Raw genomic sequence first — 14,814 nt, 5'->3', positions numbered from 1 at the left:
TTGCTCTGAAAACTCCAGGTGCAGTCACAACGAGTGTTCTTTTGCTAATCTACTTAATCATATGTAGCATTTTTGTCACACTGACTTTTCTGTTTGGTGCATTTCGTGCCTTGCAGCGGAGGAGATATCATGAACTTTTGGTACATGATCCTTTTGCTAATCTCTCACCAGATTTCACTTAAACTGAAGGATTTCGTGCCATTTTAACAAAATTGTAATATATCAGTAAAGGATGGATGTAGAAACGTCTCTTTTGCTTCTTGTGAAGATTTATTGATCAGCTGTTAAGTCAAGAGAATTATGTCTTCAGATGAGAGAAATATTGCAAAGAAATAATCACGCTGAATAGAGCCAGGCAAAATCATTTTTTCATCTTCCTGAACGCATCCATGCTCTTTTAGCATTGAAAGAGGTTGAGAGAACTTGTTGAGAGAAGTTAGACCCTTTTGGGCCATCAACAGGCCCCAGCATTTGTTTCAGAAAGTCTGGAATAGCGCAAATTTTGAAAATATTAATGATTATTGGAAACAAGAGTCCAGCGTTTCAAAACAGACTTTTCTTTAGTCATCAAATGGTTTGTAATTAAGTCAATGAGTACTGAAATCTTTATCATTTATATTTATCCTACTTTTGGGCTTGCCATATGAGAGATTTGAATTTATAGAGACTAAAAATTTAAAGATTTAGAATATCAAAATTTTCAGATTTTTACAGACAGTTATATTAAATTTGTTGTCGAAATTTTAAAAAACAATTTCCATCCCATACCATTATTGTGATCCATTTTAATCTGGAAAGTATATTTTTTGTACATCTTTCTCATCTTTGTGAAATAGATACAAATTGTACTGAAAGTTTTTAATGATTTAACTTCCTTTTAATGATATTTTGTTTCCGTCAGTTCACCTTCACTGGGTCAACCACAAGCAAAAAGTCATCTCTGAGTTGAAAAGTAAGGTGGAGAGCTTGGTTTCGGCAGGTGATGGACGTCACGATAGCATGGGTCACAGTGCCAAGTACGGGTCATATACTTTGATGCTTGGCACTGTTCCCACAATTATTCATTTTTCCCCTGTCCAGGTGTGTCTACCTTTTTAAACTTTTAGGCTTTAAAATGTGTTTTGCATTTTTCTAATACACTATGCATGTGTCAATTTTTTTTGATAATATTGGTTTGCAATGGTTTGATTTCCTTTTTCGCTAGACAAGAGAGAGGGAAATATGAAAAATTAAAAAATGTGGAGCTATGATTCAATTTATTATCTGCTAATTAAGTCTCATGAGAGTGACGAAGTTCAGGGAAGCTCAGCATGGGAGTTTGAAGGGTTTCTCCGAAGTATGACATTCTTGTTTGGTGTTGGACTCACAATGTCATCATTTATAACTGATAGTGACTGCTTTATTGCAAAGCGCATGAGGGAAATTTGTTCATTCTGCAAAAGATCGGGGACTCTTGAAGTTGCTTGCGATTTTCAAGAATTTTTCTTTGCATCTTCATTTTTATGCCAACCAGCTAATAACATTGATATAAAATGCAACAATAACAGTGCTCCACTTTCAAAATTCGATGATTTGCTCATGTTTTTTCACTCACTGTTGAAGTTTTCCTGAATGTCCAGTGAAGAACTTATTTCTTATTGCTAATCTTATTGCTAATTTCTTATAAACAGGAGATTGATTTGACTTATTTTACTGAAGCTTGATTTGTTCTGTTCATTTTTTCTCTCATCTAGAACAATATGGACCCTTCATTAATGGAGAGGTTATAATCATTGAAAAGGTTCGTGGACCGAACGAAGGAGATGCTGGTCCAGAGACTCCATATAATAGAGGGAGGTATTGCCTCAATATTGCAAGATGCAACAATGAACAATAGCTTGCAGGACGAATCTATAGACAATTCTATTTTAGAATTAGATGTCAATTTATCCCAAAACAGGAACTAACAATCGCAAAATATATCTTTTTTGTGTCCTATCTATTAAAGACATTACACATAAAGACATTCTCTCTTTAGCAAGTTGCTAAACCTCTTCAACAAAAGCGTTACAAGGTTAAAGTTTGCCGCATGGACATTACATTGAGTATTACTGAATAGTAATTAGAGAATATTGAAAAAATTTTCTTCGATGATTAGAGCTTTTTGCGGTTAAAGATTTTCATTGAACAGATTAATAGCAACAAGAAGGACGTAAAGTATATAGAGCCCCGCGACTCAATGTGGGCTAAAAAACATGATTAAAGTGATGAATAACTGAATTATGAATAAATAAAAGAACTTCTAGGAGAAACCCATGAAAAATGTGTCAAAAGAGAATAAGCAGAAGTAAATTTTTGCCAAACTTTGAAGGCATTATGTTGCGCCGATGTTCATTCGATTACCGAAACAAAAAACAATTTCTATTTCATTGACTTCTCATTTTGTAACAAAAGGAGGTCTCTTACTTGCTATTCAAATTGAATTCAATTTGAACGTGTTTTTGCCATAAAATTTTGGTCTGCTTCATTTCCAAATTATTGTTTTTGGGTTCGTTTTCACTGACCACAAACGTTTTCATGATTTTCGTCTTAAGAATGTTTATAAATTCAAGAACCTGTGCGGTCAACCAAATAAGTTTTGTAACTGTCAAATTTTTCACAGATGACAATAGCGTTTAGATTTGGCTGCTTTTTCTAATGGAACAACATTCGAAATTATTTCTTCTGTCTGCAAAGGAGCACTGTTCATTTTTGTCAAAAATTCTTTCTCGTGTTGCAAATATGGTGGTCTGTTCTGCCATAGTGAGTTTGAAACGATTTTGGAGCATGGTATACCCCTAAATGCAATGTCTGCCCGATTCAGGTTTGTGGGGCAATACTCAACAATTCTTGCCTAAAAGCTTATGTATTTGGTCAATCCTAATGATTACGAAAGTTTGCTTTGTGGTCTTATTGCTATGGATCCAATGGAGGATTACCTGTGAATCGGTCCAACAATGAATTTCAAGGATATGGATTGTGACCTTTATAGCATTGTACACAGATGTCATTAGTACTGTTAACATCAATGCTGATATCAATTCAAGCAAAGAAATTGTGTCCTTTTTCAATGGCACAATGCGTGTTTTAGAACAAACTAAAGAGATGACTGTTCGATGAAGTGTTTGAATGCGAATGTAAATGCACGCTCTGTAAGCAACTTGACGTAATGGAATTGCCTTCACATAATTCATGTCAATATCACTCATTAAACACCTGGGATATTTTACTTTTTTTGTTTCAATTATGTCTTCACAATTTTAGTCATTTTGAGCCAATTTCAGGAGGAAGTTCATTGTCCCAGTTTATCTTTAATCCGCAAATTTTTTGAAAGATTTCCTTCAACGGAACAAAAACTGGCGATAACATACCGAGAGGGTTAAAAACGAGTGGGCAGTAGTGCTAAGTATGATGCGTTTAGTTACACACTCGCATAATGATGTGGTGATAACGTTTGAAAAAGTTGTTCTCCAAACGGTTGTTAATTTGATGGGAGGTTTCGTCGATGTAAAGAGATTGGCATTTGGTGCAGATCATGCAGTAAATCACACAGGAAGAAGAATAGGTAAAATGAGATCTGATGTGTAAGGATTGTTTATGGTTCATGATAGTGGTCAATTGGGTAAAGTGTGTGCAAGTACGACAGAGGTGATGTTGCCAGGAGTAAGTACCAGGCTGTTGTGATGTTTGATTTAAGTTTGTTCTGACCAGGTGGTCCTTTAATTCTTGTCTCTGCAGAGAGCTTGTAGTGCTGGTGCATTGAAGATGTTCTTTGTTTCAGTGTCATTCTTAAGAATGGAAATTGTTATAAATAGTGTTCTTTATGCTGTTGTTTAGAGGGTGGTAGGTCAAGGTGAAAGGAACACAGTTGTTGTAATTTTCTTTGTTGGATTGTTAAAGGGCAACATCTTGAGAAAGTTGTTTTACTTTATTCAATGCTGCTTGGGTAATATGGTCCGGATAGTTATTGTTTTTGAAAAAAGAAGACATTTCCTATGCTTTTAGAACGAAATTTTCATCATTTGAACAAATACAGCGGAAACAGCGGAGTTGAGAGAAGGATATGGAGTCCTCACATTTCTTCGGATGGGATGAATCGTAATTAAGGAGGCAATGAGCATCTGTAGGTTTGTAGTCGATGGATATGGAGATTTCTTTGGCAGAGATAGTAAGGAGATATCCAAAAACGGCAAGCTTTCTTCTTTAATAAAGTGCGTGAACTGCAAGGCTTGGTGAAAATTATTGGTGTAGATAATATATTGTTGAAGATCAGCCAATAGAAGAGATGTTGCCTCGACGATGTCATGGATGTGTCTTATGATGAGACAAGCAAAAAGACCATTATAGGATTCGTAAATAAGCTGTTCTTGGTGGTCAAAGAAAAGGTAGGCATAGCTTGGGCCAGGTTTACTACCCATTGCAACGCCAGATGTTGGAAGATAATATACTTGATAACGAGTACATGCTCAAAACGTCTGATTTTAACAATCAAACTATTACATTTTCATTCTGGCACTAAATTTATTTGCTAACTATATTATCATTATCCTCTGGGAGACTTGGCCTACCTCTTTTGATACCCATTGACTTTCTAGATTGCAGAAGGCTGTCAGCAACTTGGGTTTTGAATTTAAGCAAAGTTAAATGTTGCTTTTTATTTATCCTTTTTTGCTCTGACTGTCTTCTATAAAATAGCCATCCATTGGCAACAGAGATCCCAACGCAATAGTAAAAAATATGCGTGTAATATTTTACAGATCTCTGGCATATTTTGTACAGAGCAAGGAGAATGTCACACAGGTCTACACCTCCAATGTGCATGTTATAGTCGTGAACAATGAACGGTCGCTTGATCTGGATGTATCTTTTCTCCTTTTTGCTCCAGCGTTTTGCATCAGGACCATTAGCATTAGACATGTAGTTAGAAATCAGCTGCACTGCAGAATTATTCAATCATCTTACAAAAACGATTCCACTGTTGGCTTCAACTACCCTGTCAGATGATCCCCTCCCTTCCTTTTGCAATTCCTTCTGGGATTTCAGATATCGACCACCACCTTCGAGTCTATCTTGCCTGATGGTTGCAACAACCATGTCTTCTCTTTCGTCAAATATCTTAACAAATTCAAGGATGAAAAATAATTATCGAAATGCATTTGATGCAATTTCCTACCATCAATAACTCAGGTTGTTCTTCTTTATCAGTAGACTTTCCAGTATAAACTTTAAAGTCATAAACCAACCCACTTACTCCACACCTGGCCCAGACTTTGATTCCCCATTTGTAAGGCTTTTAGGGGCAATATTCCTTCAGGAATCCTCTACTTTTTGTAGGCAGTATCTGCTCATTGATACACTGCTTTTCTTCTTGCAGCACATTTCTGCAATTTTCAAGGAGTTTCTGTTTCAGAGGGCGAACCACCACCGACATATGGTAATGACCTTTTAAAGTTTTTCAAAACAAATTTTCAAAAATTTCAGAACCTCAGTTTGAATTATTTTATTGTATTTTGTTTTTAAGTTACTAAACCTTCAATTTATTTTCTTGAAATTGCCATGTTAGTTGCCAGAATGAGGCCCCTTGATATTCACCCACTATCAAATAAACATTGAGCTAAACAAATTTTATTGCAGATTAAGTTGAAGACATAAAAACTTTAATTTTCAACACCAATTTGAAGGCACTGAAGAAAATTCCGAATAGCTACACTGACCTTCAGCCTCCACAACTGAATGCATCATTTGAAAAAGTCCCCAGAGGTGAAGCCATTGCAAAGTACCTGGAGAGAAAAGGAACAGTGACTGAGCTTTACCCAGATAGTGAGTAACTTAAAGGTTTTATTCTATGTTTAATTGCCCCTTTTTATATCAGCCTTTTATCTTTAGTTAAATTGTGAATGTATTGCGAGCACTTGATGATGAAATTGACATAAATAGATTACTAAGGTATAGCAGCTTCCACTGTCCCACAGTGAAGGACCTCTAGATTTGGCAGGTTCCACTTGTCTAATGGTTGTTATTTCAGTTTTAGAGCAAGAACAACAGGAGGAAAATCAAGCCAATGATGATGATGCAGAGGCTAGTGTTCAGAAGAAAGTAAGGTCATGCCAAAAATGCAGAAAACCTATGAAAGGCCACAAAGTTGGTAAATGTGATGTCTGAACTGTAAAAATAAAAGTTCTCATAACAAGTATTTTTGTAATTTTTATGCAAATTGAACAACTAATAAAACTTGTAATGTTGGTGGCTGGTAGGTAAGAGAGCCAAATACTAAATAATACTTGTTTCGGTTTTTTACTGCCTCTCTTCTGTAGAAGAATACCTAGTTGACTGCAAGCTTGGAAATTTTGTCCTGATGTTGTGATAAACACATACAGGTAATGGTCTTGCATTATTCCAACGAAAAACCCAAACATGTATCTCAAAATCCAACAGGAGGCAACAGATCTCACATACATCTGGATCACCATCCTCTCTATACCACTGTTTGTGGAAAGGCTCATCGTCGGCAGCTGTTTGGAAGAACTGAAGCTAACAAATACCATCCTAGTGTGAATGTGAACTTTTGTGAAGGGCGGACAAGTTAGAATTCTGAGATTACAGAGGAACTAAATAATTGAGCACTGTTTAGATGAAATAGAAATGCTTGTTATACTGAAATGAAATAGTTAAAAAGCAAAAGGTGTGCAGGATGAAACTTTTTTGACCAATTTCATGACAGGCGGACAGATTGGAGGGAAATGAGACTGTCTGTATGTGACAAAATATTTTTTGTCAAAAACAAACGGACAGTTGAAAGTAACCAGAAATATCAGTTATAGCATAGGTTTAGATTTACAAGCAACAGGATTTATCCCTGAGCTATCGGGTCGTGCTTTCAAGCCAACATCCAAGGCCGAGTCATTCACCCGCACTGCCCCTGTTTTTCATTTCTGATCTGAGAGAGAACCATGAATACTGGTATCAGGTGCAAGCTGAAATGGCCTCAGTTGGTGTCAATTGGGCACATTTTGTACTATGGACTCTAAAGGAGACATACTACACCCAAGTGATCAGAGACACAAACTGGTGAAAAATATCACTCCAATTGCTTCAAGACATTTATTTGAATGAGCTGTTTCCAACATTTTATACTAAAGATAATGAAAAAATATCAATTACTTGATGCTTTCTGCCGTTGTTTCTATTATTTCTTATCTATTAAATGACTTAAATTCACTACATGTTTATTTTATTCTTTATTAAAAACAATAACAAACTTTTACAAGAAAAAAATAACAGTATTAACTGACATAAACCTTTAACTCAGGGGCGGCGGGCAGTGTTATTACCGTTATTACTGTAATAACACTTTTTTTTCCAGCAAAGTTTTTTTAAAAATCAGTTTGCTGCGACTAGTGAGTAAGCAACGGGGGAGCTTCTTTCTTCAGCTAAACACAATGAATGACGTAGCAATAATGTAGTGTCTGCCCTCTATTCATCTGGAGACGATGATAATTACCTGCTAATCCCTAACGACAGGAAGCCTATTATGTTTTTTCACGGTATCTCAAATAGTTCCAAAGCACCGCGCAACGTTATTACTTTCTCGTTTCTAATAACCGAAACAGCAAAGTCTTTGTCATGGGAGTCAACGATGACGTAAAATTCTATTGTTCTTGGTCCTTGAAATAAAGGAACCTAGCAGCCCCGTTATTACTTCTGGGATTCTAATAACGCGGCCATTTACCTTTCGCAAATGCTGTTTTATGGTTTTACCTATCTGTTCACTTTTTCAAAATGAATCGTATTGTGGAAGATCAGGTGACTGGTCATCGTCTGGGTGTGCAAAGCGTTTTTTCAATGATTTCAAGACAGGGGAAATTAACTCACGAGCAGCGTCTCGAACTGAAAAAAAGTGGAAGACCATGTCCTGAGCTGAATATTAAGAGTGTAGGTAGTAAAGAAAAATAAGAGAAGTATCCATGGATTTGTGGAGATAAAGAGAAGAACACGTTTTATTGTTGGCCTTGTCTGGTTATGGGAGATTTGTCAAAAGTAAGTAAAACGATTTTTTTCTATTTCTTTCCCCCTTGAAATTCTTCTTGATGCAAAATATCTCATTCTGTATTTTTTGATAATGTTTTTTTTAAATCTAACATTGTTCCAAGTTGCTTAATATTCAAATTATTTTAATGCAATGGGATTTGAATCAATGAATGAACTGAAGTGAACCTTGAATATGTTCAGCGGGCTTTCATACTTCTCCGTTATTACAATCGCGATTCTAATAACAGGCCCGCATGGTGGCTAAAATGTGGGAGCCGTCGAATATTTTTCACGTCTAGCCATCACACGCAAGCCGCTCGAAAGAGGTTACAGCCGTCGAATAGCGGGCCCTGTTTGTTCAAAGAAGACAGTGGGCACTACAGGCTTTTCAGCAGACAAGATCTGCGGTATTTCTTTTCGATACGCTTGAAATGAAGTACCTGCATTTATTTCCTAAGAACCTTACTTTTAAAAACAAGTACTGGGCAATGAGAAAAATGAAGAAATTTCAGTACTTGACGAAAAATATATTATTATTGATTTGAAATATGTTATTGTTTTACTTGTTGTTTTTGGCAAGCTGCGGTAAATGAAACTCTCCGCTTAGGGCCTGGGGCGACTTGGAAACTCCGCATCAACCTTTGTTTCTTGTAAAGAAATTAATGTATTTATCTCGATTTAGATGTCGTCTGTGTGAAGATTTTTTTAGCATATTGAGGATTTTACTCATCGGAATATCCTTTACCTTGCAGATGACAAACGTATCTTTCGTCCAGGAACACGGACTTAGATCTCATGCCAAAAACGTTTGGGTTGTCGTAAATCGTCACCAAGGAACTCAGAACCATATGGCTAATCATACAGCTTACAAGCTTCTTGGAAATGTCGATGTAGCATGTGCTTTGGATCAGGCAAGACAGAGAAAAGTGGCCAGGCACAACCATGACGCATCAAGGTATTGTAAGATGATGACGCATCACATCAATGCGTCTGTTTTCTTGTCGGCATAAGGAGTTGCTTTTCGTGCTCACGATGAATCAAAGTATTCTTCCAATCGTGGAAATTTCCTAGAGCTTCTAGAACTACTAGCTAGCTACAGCAACGACCTGCGATCTTTTTTAGATCACGAACCTACACTTCACATGAGCCTCAAAACGAGATCATAGAATGTATTTATGAAGAAGTTCGACAGGAAATACAGAAGAGAATGGAAGAGTCGAGATTTATTTCTATTATGATGGACGACACGAGCAACTCAAGTAACGTCGAACAATCTGCTGTTTCAGTGCGTCTTATTCATGATGGAGTAGTAGAAGAACATCTGCTAGGATTAATCGATGCCTCTGGTGATACGTCAGCGTCTGGCCTGACAGATATTCTAATGGAAACGCTTGCAAGATATGATGTGAAGCCAGAAACGAGTCAAGCCAAGGTTGTGGGACAGTCATATGATGGTGCCCCTGCGATGAGCGGAGAGCTCAACGGGGTCCAAAAACAAATCCAAGAACATTACCCTTTTGCTTACTACAACCACTGTGTGGCTCACAGAATGTCCCTTTGTGCTTCTCGAACATCAATGTCGATTTCAAAGGTGGCAAATTTCTTTGGTGTTACAGACAAGTTGGTTTCATTTTTCAGAAGTAGCCCAAAGCACACTAACAAGTTTGGACAAAACCTGCCAAGACCTGGCGACACACGTTCGCTGTCACGTGACACAGCTGTCACAGCGATTGATACCAACTATGAGGCCATTGGAACTTTTTTATATGGAGTTGTACAGGATACAAACGAAAAGCCAGAAACTCGAGAAACAGCTAGAGGCCTAGGGATCCAAATACAGCAGGTTGAGTTTTTGTATTTGCTGAAACTTTACAGGAAGTTGTTCGAGTACTGTTCTCCAATAGTTACGGTTATGCAGAGGCCGACTTTTGATCCGATTCAGCTCAGATCAATGCTCGAAGATTTTCAAAGAACCTTGAGCCGGTTTGATTACCAAAAGGTATGGGAGGATACAATTCTTGGAGATCCAGAATTCCCTGCTGTTCGTGCAAGAGGTGGGTGGAGAGGTCTAGAACAAGGAATAGACGGGTCACAGGAAGGCTGGAAGGCTTCGCTAGAAACTGTTGCGAAATCTGTTACCCAAATTTTTTCGGAACAGCTGATCTGGAGATTTGCAAACTTGGACAAATTCAAATGGATAGAATTGATACACCCGACAAAGTTTGAGTCATGGAAGAAGGCGACTGCTGCTCAACAAAGGGCTTTGATTGGAGACGTAAAAAAGCTCTATCCCTTTGTTGTGCCAAATGTAGCAGCGACTGAGCACAATCTGGATGTCCTGTATAATAACCAGGAAATAAAAATTCTTTTGGAAAAAGTTGTCCTAGAAAGAGATGCCATAGTTGCTAAGAAAAAGGAGCGACGACAAAAGCGTATTCGAACATCTGCCTCTACTGCTGATGAGGATGAAAATGATGAGGATGGTGGAGATCCTTTACATTTCGAAGAAGATGACGAATTTGAGATCGATGACACAGGAGATAATATAGAAATTGATGTCGTGAGAGAAGGAGCTGCTAGTATCCAAGACCTTCTGTTAGTCATAAAAAAGGCAGAGCTCGAAGAAGCTCTTCCTGAAGTCATGGTTCTTCTCGAGCTTGCTGCAGCCATTCCCTTGACAAGCGTTCATTGCGAACGCGTCTTCAGTCGCATGAAACGAGTTGTTTCAGCCTCTCGCTCCAGGATGCAGCAAAAGCGAAAAGAGCAGCTTGTTTTGCTACAAGTAGAGCATGGTATTTTGCGTTGGCTTGCCGGACAGCCTTCTTTCAAAGACAATGTTGTTAATAGATTTAAGGCATACAACCGTCGTCGTTTTGAAAGATTTTCAAGAAAGTAGATGATTGTTATTTTCCTTACTTATTTATTGTTATGCTTAAACTTCTATAGCTACAAGTTTAGCCCTCTTTTTAGTTTGCGTCCATGTTTCAGCAATTTTTGCAAGATGGTTCTCAATCTCATTTAGACAATTTTTGTCACAAGTATAACATAGTTTTGATATCAATTGGCAGTTAAGGAAAAGGAAATGGTCTTATTCTACTCCGGCTGAGCCTGTACCATTATCTTGTATGATTAAGTACCAGATTCTTTTACAAAATCATTTTTAGAAACTGCTTATGAGAAACTCAACATTCAGATCGCCTTTTTTCTTTATTTTTGCACTGGTGCAAACTCTTAGCTACTTACAAAGATACTTGTATACTGACGAAGTAGATAGATTGCTTTTGACCCAACCAATTTACCTCTTTTTTGAGTGCTTTTAATTTGCTACTTGTAGAAAATACAAGACTTTAATGCATAAAAAATACACACTTTGTGTTAAGCCTTAATCTAATTGGGAAATGGGGTTTGCAGTATCCCCATACCCCTGACTAATAAGGTTAATAATTCCTACGTATCGTAAAGAAATTGCTAACCGTTTTTATCTTCTACAAATTTGAGAAGGTAATACCAAAAAAGTTTTACTCCCAGCCGCCCCTGCTTTAACTGTAATAAGTTACATACTACTGTATTAACCTACACATAAGGTGCACTTTTCCCTCATCAGCCTGTTTTACATTCTGTATCATTATACTGTAACAATTTAAGTCATTATGTGTCAAATGAGACAGTATTTCATATTCAATTATCAGGCAACGTTTCTGGACCACTGACTCAGATACCCAAAAACTTTTCATTATCAAATATTTTCATAGCACAAAGGCCAGTTATTGCCCCCCAACTTGGATTTAATTTTGGATTTGGGCTGTCTACATGTTTTTCCTTAGGATGCATAAAATTATAAATTCAGCTAAAGAATGGAACAGCTTTTGTGTAGATTTTTACAGTATATGCTGTATAGTATTGTTTATATCATCATTCTTCAAAATCAAACACAATAACTGAAGCAGAATAGTTGTCAAATAATCCAGAAATAATCTGATCAGTCAGTCATCTTATAGTTTCTTCTTCGTCAAATTGCTCGTTCAACATGTATTCTGCAACCAGCCAGTTTTCTTGAAAATGTTGCCTCTTCCTTGGTAATTTGAGATTTGCCAGCAAGAAAGGCAGGCAAATTCAAAAATACATTTTTGGCAAGATGTCATGAGCTAAGAATCCCTTGTCTGCTAAAATTAAATTCCCCAGCCTGTAGAAGAAAAATGAATTTTATATACATACATAATAAACAATTATGATATAAACAATATTTAGGGGAAAAAGAAGTTCTAAACATGAAATACACAGTTTGCAGATATATTTATAATTTGGCATCATATTTTTAGTATCCTGTTTTAAGTTTGGAGAGGTTCTACTATACTGTAAGTTTAGTTGTATAAAACACACCTGTAAATGATGCAATCCTTGTCACAGCCTTGTCACTGGCACTTCCTGGAAAACCATTGCTTACAAATGCTACTGCACCGTTTGGAGCAACAGCAATAAAAAATTTGCCTGTCAAAAAATGTTTGTAGTTGGTAAAAAAAGAGGCTGCAGCTGCAAGGTCTTTTCTTGGCACACTAATTCTAAATTCTGTGCAGTCATTTACTATCCTACAGTCTGAGAAGTTAGCAAAGGAATCCGGTAGACTGCATTTATCATTTTCAAAGCTTGGCAATGACGTTATCATACCTTTGAAGAGAGTTTCATGAGTGGAATGTAAATATGTCATGAAAATGTTTTGTTCGCTGGTCTGGCTGATCATGAATCTTCGAGGTAAATCAAAGTATAGCAAATCAAATTTAAGTTTCATGAGGAACATGAGCAGTTGGTCTTTTTTTGAGACAGAGATGACAGCTGATCCTGACCAGTATTTTAAACGGGATAACCTATCAATTAGCCTGACCAAACAATTGAAAAATGGCCTTTGTAACCCTGTATACAATAGAACATCATCATCACTGAAATTATAACACGAGAAGCAACTTTTTTGAAGCTGAGAAATTTTATCCTCAGCGGCTGCAAGTTTGGCTTTTATTTATCTCAACTTTAAGAAATCGGTCTCTGGCTCCTCGAATCCAACACCATATCCTTCAGGTTGCACAACATCAGATAAGAGCAAATTACTCTGTGAATCAGCTTCAGGCACTGTCGTAGATGCAGTAGGCGTTTTTATGGGCATTGTTGCCTACATAGAAGCCAATGTCTTCCTTTTTGACACACGCTCGTCAGCTGAATTCCGAGGAAGATTTAATTTAGGAAATGCACCCTGCTTCAGTTGTTTTCTCCTAAACTTTTCAGGAGCATCACTTTTTGGTTCTGTGAACTGGTCCGGCGAGAAATGTTTGCTACACACATAAGAGCTTGAAGATGGTGTGAATCCCTCTCTTCTTACTCTAGCAATCCAAGATTTTCTTGTGTTGCAATCGGCTGGGAACTGGAAAAAAGATTCATCCAAGGAGGTTGATGAGGCGCTACAACCAAACACTGAATAGAACTTTGGCATCTTTCGTAACAGGTGGGCCTAACTCGATATTTCAGGCCTAACTCGATATCATTAAACTGGTATGCAAAGAGCAAGATAAGCACTGGGTTCTAGATCTTTACAAGGAGTCTGTGAAGAAAACAATCCGGGATCAAATTGGCATAACAATTGAAAATCATGCCAGGAAAACAAATGCAAATTCACGAGGTTGCTAGATGCATCACAATGAAATTCAAAAACACAGCTTCCAAGTTTTCCTTTGGGAAAACTTTCAATTATAACAAAGTTTACTATACAAACTTCAATGGTGAGCCAGCACAATAAATACTGCAAGATCCTTGGTTTGAAAGGTTTATTAGATACTTTGTAAGAGAATTCTTACTTTTTAAGAACATTTTCTTTTATCAACTATATGATAAAGACTTGGGCAAACCTAATAGTGTAATATCTTATCAGCTTTTTAATTTTTACTATCACTTCATCAATGTCAGATTCATGGCTGTAAAGATCTGCATTGTCTTCCTCAACTTGACCTAGGTTGTTAACTACCTTAAAGAGCTTGAGAGGTACAATCTTACGTTTTTTATTAACTAGAGAATCGATTTGATAATTTCTGTCTCAAACCGTTATAATAATGTGAGAGCCAAGGAACTTTTCTTGTAGACCGCTGGCTCTAAAGTTCTTGAGGAGAACTTTTTCTCCAATGGTCAATGGTTTACTCTTTTTTCAGCAATGTCTTGAGTCATAAGCTTGTTTCTGTTGTTCTTTCACTAACAATTTCCCGTAAATGACCTTGTTATTTTTTTAAATCTTTGCTGGACCATGAGTTGGTTTAATCCAATGAGGTAGAAATAAAAGCTAGAGGGCCAACTAGCCTCTGTTCCGAAACAAACATTTGAAGCCGCTACTGCGCAGCCAGCGCCATATTGATTGCACAGCAAAACAAAGTTCTGATGTTGCTGGTCTGGTTTGTTTCTTGGCTTAAATATATCTTACTAAACATTGTTGGGAGCCAACAAACCGATAAAACTAGTACAGTATCGTAAATATCAGATCAGATGAGAAGGTTTAGTCGGTAACAAATTGTGTTTTACAATAAACAATAGTATTAGAAGCAAGTTAAGACGGCCTAGCTCTGTGATGGTTTTAGAGGGCAAGGCAAAGAAACAAGAAGTGGACAACAAAGAGGTAAGGGCAAACAATACTCCTCTAAATTACTTAGTTAGATACTCTTGAATAAAATAAGCTTATTCATTTGATGTCTGATACTCGGATTGTTTTTTTGAAGAACTTGTCTCGTGTATGCTATT

General features: G+C 37.0%; 1 protein-coding gene across 4 annotated transcripts; it reads left to right on the top strand.

Moving 5' to 3' along the window:
- The first annotated feature begins 141 nt into the window (after positions 1-141).
- Positions 142-13,931, top strand: LOC135687661 (uncharacterized). 4 transcript variants are annotated; one of them, XM_089114436.1, is made up of 2 exons: positions 142-1,080; positions 1,734-13,931. In XM_089114436.1, exon 2 carries the CDS (start codon positions 9,254-9,256, stop codon positions 10,940-10,942), a length of 1,689 nt encoding a protein of 562 aa, XP_088970562.1. In that variant the 5' UTR covers positions 142-1,080; positions 1,734-9,253; the 3' UTR covers positions 10,943-13,931. The 4 variants fall into 4 exon arrangements, with proteins under 4 accessions (XP_088970562.1, XP_088970561.1, XP_088970560.1 ...); XM_089114435.1 differs by having other exon boundaries at positions 142-5,452; positions 5,653-13,931; XM_089114434.1 differs by having other exon boundaries at positions 142-5,838; positions 6,044-13,931.
- Positions 13,932-14,814: the final 883 nt, after the last annotated feature.

The sequence above is a fragment of the Rhopilema esculentum genome, chromosome 20, assembly GCF_057945365.1.
Source record: "Rhopilema esculentum isolate cy_ngs chromosome 20, ASM5794536v1, whole genome shotgun sequence".
Lineage (NCBI taxonomy): Eukaryota > Metazoa > Cnidaria > Scyphozoa > Rhizostomeae > Rhizostomatidae > Rhopilema > Rhopilema esculentum.
The sequence above is the reverse complement of the archived record's forward strand: the minus strand, read 5'-3'. Positions and strand labels throughout refer to the sequence as shown.